At 50.7% G+C, this 5,000-nt stretch overlaps 1 protein-coding gene across 1 annotated transcript in view; it reads left to right on the top strand.

Moving 5' to 3' along the window:
- Nucleotides 1-5,000, top strand: part of LOC129693735 (complement component C7-like) — a 16,834-nt gene that overhangs the window by 9,259 nt on the left and 2,575 nt on the right. Inside the window, exons 8-9 of the mRNA XM_055630510.1 lie at nt 337-472; nt 4,746-4,934. Coding sequence (XP_055486485.1) covers nt 337-472; nt 4,746-4,934 — 325 coding nt within the window. The remainder of the gene's footprint in view (nt 1-336; nt 473-4,745; nt 4,935-5,000) is intronic.

Raw genomic sequence — 5,000 nt, 5'->3', positions numbered from 1 at the left:
GAAACAGGCCCTTCGGCCACTGAGTCCGCGCCGACCAGCGATCCCCGCACATTAACACTGTCCCACACACACTTGGGACAATTTTACATTCATACCGAGCCAATTAACCTACAAACCTGTACAGCTTTGGAGTGTGGGAGGAAACCGAAGATCCCAGGGAAAACCCACGCAGGTCACGGGGTGAACGTACAAACTCCGTACAGACAGCATCCATAGTCGGGCTGGAACCCGGGTCTCCGGCGCTGCAAGGCAGCAACTCTGCCGCTGCGCCACAGTTGGGTGGGATTGGTGGCTGTGCCGGTGTTCCTGACGGTGGGATTTGTGTTGTTAATGCAGGGATTGCAGCAGCAGTTTGCTGCGGGGACCCACGCTATCTACAGGTGTGATGTCGGATACTACCTGTCCGGGGGCGACGGCACTGTGCGGTGCGGAGACGATCTCCGGTGGGAAGTCACCAGCCTCCGCTGCCTGAGTGAGTGTGGAACAAGGAACTGCAGATGCTGCTTTAAACTGAAGATGGACACAAAAAGCTGGAGTAACTCAGCGGGTCAGGGAGCATCTCTGGAGAACATGGATAGGTGACGTTTCGGGTCGGTCTGAAGAAGGGTCTCGACTTGAAATGTTACCTATTCCTTCTCTCCAGAGATGCTGCCTGACCCGCTGAGTTCCTTCAGCACTCTGAAATGTCACCTATCCATGTTCTCCACAGATGCTGCCTGACCCGCTGAGTTACTCCAGCACTCTGTGTCTATTTGGAATTGTGATCACTGTTGACAAACTGCTCTTGCACTGAAACACTGGTCACCTGGCCAGGTTCGTTCACCAACACAAGGTCCCTCCACAAGTTAGACTATGCACATACTGTTTCAAAGAACCTTCTTGGATAAACCTCACAAATTATGCCCTGTCTGAGACTCTGGCACTGAGCAAATCCCAGTCAACAATGGAGAGATTCTGGTCACCCACAAAGCCAACCCAGTTGCTTTTGCATCTCTAATTGATCTTAGGTTTAGATTTATTAATGTCACCTGCACCAAGTTTCTTGTGCATGCGCTCCGATCAAATGAAAAACAGTCCCACACTGACCTTTCTGTCCTGGGCCTCCACCACTGTCCGAGTGAGGCCCAGCGCAAATTGGAGGAACAGCACCTCATATTTCGCTTGGGCAGTTTACACCCCAGCGGTATGAACATTGACTTCTCTAACTTCAAGTAACCCTTGCTTTCCCTCTCTCTCCATCCCTCCCTCCCCCACCCTAGTTCTCGAACTGTCCTCCTGATTAATTTTGCTGTTTGTACACCTCGTTGTCAACTTCCCGTCAGCCAACAATGAACCGTTCTACATTTTCCTTGATCCTCGTCTCCTTTCATCTGTCGTTTTCACACCTTCCCCTTCCATGTCTCTGTGTCTCCCTCTCCCCTAACTCACTCTGAGGAAGGGTCTCGACCCGAAACGTCACCCGCTCCCACTATCCAGAGATGCTGCCTGGCCCGCTGAGTTACTCCAGCATTTTGTATCTATCATTATCATAAATACAATCGCCAAACTCCAGTCCAATAGGTGGAGCAAAGGGGCAGATACAGAGTACAGAATATAGTTCTCAGCATTGTAGCGCATCAGTTCCAGAGACAAAGTCCAATGTCCGCAATGGGGTAGAGGTGAATCGGACAGCACCCTAGCTTATGGAAGGACCGTTCAGAAGCCTGATAACAGAGGGGAAGAAGCTGTTCCTGAGTCTGGTGGTGCGCGCTTTCAAGCTTCTGTACCTTCTGCCGGACGGGAGTGGGGAGAAGAAGGAATGACCGGGGTGGGACAGGGACAAGTCTTTGATTATGTTGGCTGCTTTCCCGAGGCAGCGTGAAGTGTAGATGGAGTCGATGGTGGGGAGTGTGGACTGTGTGATGGACTGGGCTACATCTACAATGGTGGGGAGTGTGGTCTGTGTGATGGACTGGGCTACATCTACAATGGTGGGGAGTGTGGTCTGTGTGATGGACTGGGCTACATCTACAATGGTGGGGAGTGTGGTCTGTGTGATGGACTGGGCTACATCTACAATGGTGGGGAGTGTGGACTGTGTGATGGACTGGGCTACATCTACAATGGTGGGGAGTGTGGTCTGTGTGATGGACTGGGCTACATCTACAATGGTGGGGAGTGTGGTCTGTGTGATGGACTGGGCTACATCTACAACTCTGTGTGATTTCTTGCAGTCTTGGACAGAGCTGTTCCCAAACCAAGCTGTGATGTAACCCGACAGTGTGCTCTCTACGGGGCAACTGTAGATGTTTGTAAGAGGCGCTCGAGACACGGGGAACTTCCTCAATCTCCTCAGGAAGTAGAGACGTTGTTACGGCTTCTGGGCTGTCGCTCCAATGTTGCATAAACCTAAACATTAACATGCCCTTCTGTCCCATTGCATCAATACAGTTGGTCCACGACAGACCGTTTGTGATATTAACGCAAGGGCATTTATTCTGTTCACCAGGTTAATTCCCGGGATGGCGGGACTGTCCTATGATGAAAGAATGGGTCGACTGGGCTTGTATTCGCTGGAATTTAGAAGGATGAGAGGGATTCTTATAGAAACATCTAAAATTCTTAAAGTATTGGACAGGCTAGATGCAGGAAAAATGTTCCCGATGTTGGGGGAGTCCAGGGGTCACAGTTTAAGAATAAGGGATCGGCCATTTAGGACTGAGATGAGGAAACACTTTTTCACCCAGAGAGTTGTGAACCTGTGGAATTCTCTGCCTCAGAGGGCAGTGGAGGGCGGTTCACTTGATGTATTCAACAGAGAGTTAGATAGAGCTCTTAGGGCTAAAGGAATCAAGGGGTATGGGGAGAAAGCAGGAACGGGGTACTGATTGTGGATGATCAGCCATGATCACATTGAATGGTGGTGCTGGCTTGAAGGGCTGAATGGCCTCCTCCTGTAGCTACAGTATTGTCTATGTTTCTATGAGCAAGTGTGAGGTTTTGCACTTTGGAAGGTCCGAAATCAGAGGGAAGTTAAAGACGGGACATAGAAACATAGAAACATAGAAAGTAGGTGCGAGAGCAGACCACCAGGTCCATCGAGCCCGCACCGCCATTCGCTCATGGCTGAACACTAAACAGACACACTTACCCACAAACAGTAGACACAAGACACAGAACACAAGACACTACCCTCCCCTTTATACCGCTATCACTCCTCTCCACCCCAAGAACCTCGTGATCTCCTGGGGGAGGCAAAAAACCGGATAAAAACCCAGGTCCAATTCGGGAAAAAAATCCGGGAAATTCCTCTCCGACCCCAATCTAGGCGATCGACACTTGTCCAGGAGATCACTCAGGTCTTACTATACTAACCATACCTAGGTCCATATCCCTGCCCTCTCCCCGTAGCCCCTTATCCCCTTGGCAGCTAAAAAACCATCTATTTTAGTCTTAAATATATTTAAAGTTTCTGCTTCCACTGCTCCCTGGGGCAGTGAATTCCATAAATTAACCACCCTCTGGGTGAAGAAGTTCTTCCTCATCTCAGTTTTAAAAGAGCCCCCCCTTATTCTGCAACTATGTCCCCTAGTTCTAGTTTCCCCGATCATTGGGAACATCCTCGGTGCATCCACCCGATCAAGGCCCCTCACGATCTTATATGTTTCAATGAGATCGCCTCTCATTCTTCTAAACTCCAAAGAGTAGAGTTCCAGCCTACTTAACCTTTCCTCATATGTCAATCCCCTCATTGCAGGAATTAATCTTGTAAACCTTCGCTGCACTGCCTCCAGGGCTAGTACATCCTTTCTTAAGTATGGACCCCAGAACTGTACACAATATTCCAAATGTGGTCTCACTAATACTGTGTATTAGTAAAGGGACGGGACCCTTTAGAACATTACTGTACTGAGTGAAGGGTGTTGAGGTCACATTTACAACTTCCTGAAAATGGCAACCTTCTCCCTGCCTCCTAGGGGAACACTCATTCAGGCAGAAGATAGGCCCAGAGTGCTGGGGTAACTCAGTGGGTCAGGCAGCATCTGTGGAGAACATGGATAGGTGACGTTTCACAGAGTGCTGGAGTAACTCAGCGGGTCAGGCAACATCTGTGGAGAACATGGATAGGTGATGTTTCACAGAGTGCTGGAGTAACTCAGCGGGTCAGGCAGCATCTCTCGAGAACATGGATACAATCAGTTCAAACTCAAGGGCAGTGGGTGGGACAAAAGGGCAGGTGGGAACCAGGAATGAGTGGGTTAACATACGAGGAGCGTTTGACGGCACTGGGCTTGTACGCACTGGAGTTTAGAAGGATGAGGGGGCACTTCATGGAAACCTACCGAATAGTGAAAGGCCTGGATAGAGTGGTTGTGGAGAGGATGGTTCCACTAGTGGGAGAGTCTAGGATCAGAGGCCATAACTTCAGAATAAAAGAACGTTCCTTTAGGAAGGAGATGAGGAGGAATTTCTTTAGTCAGAGGGTGGTGAATCTGTGGAATTCTTTGCCACAGAAGGCTGTGGAGGCCACAAGTCAATGGATATTTTTATGGCAGAGACAGATAGATTCTTGATTAGTGCGGGTGTCAGGGGTTATGGGGAGAAGGCAGGAGAATGGGATTAGGAGGGAGAGATAGATCAGCCATGATTGGATGGCAGAGTAGACTTGATGGGCCGAATGGCCTGGTTCTGCTGCTATCGTTGGTGAACATGGTTGGTGTGTGATTGCGCTGGGCCCCACACTGACACTTCCCCTCTGGTGACAGGGACGGTGTGTGGCCCACCAGAGCTGGGGCCCGGGGTGAGTGCCAGTCCCAGCCAGCCCAGCTACAGCATCGGGCAGCAAGTCACTCTCTCCTGCCCCCCACACATGGCCTTGCACGGACCGCCCCGCATCACCTGTGACTCCGGCCTGAACTGGGACCACCACCTCAGCCAGGTCAGGTGTGACGCAGGTGAGTGGGCCCCACCACACTCCCCCTACACTCCTCCCCTCTCCCCTCACTCCCTCCCCACGCTCC

Source organism: Leucoraja erinacea, chromosome 3, assembly GCF_028641065.1.
Source record: "Leucoraja erinacea ecotype New England chromosome 3, Leri_hhj_1, whole genome shotgun sequence".
NCBI classification, from domain to species: Eukaryota; Metazoa; Chordata; class Chondrichthyes; order Rajiformes; family Rajidae; genus Leucoraja; species Leucoraja erinaceus.
Note: the sequence above shows the minus strand (reverse complement) of the source record. Positions and strands in the feature narration are given on the sequence as shown.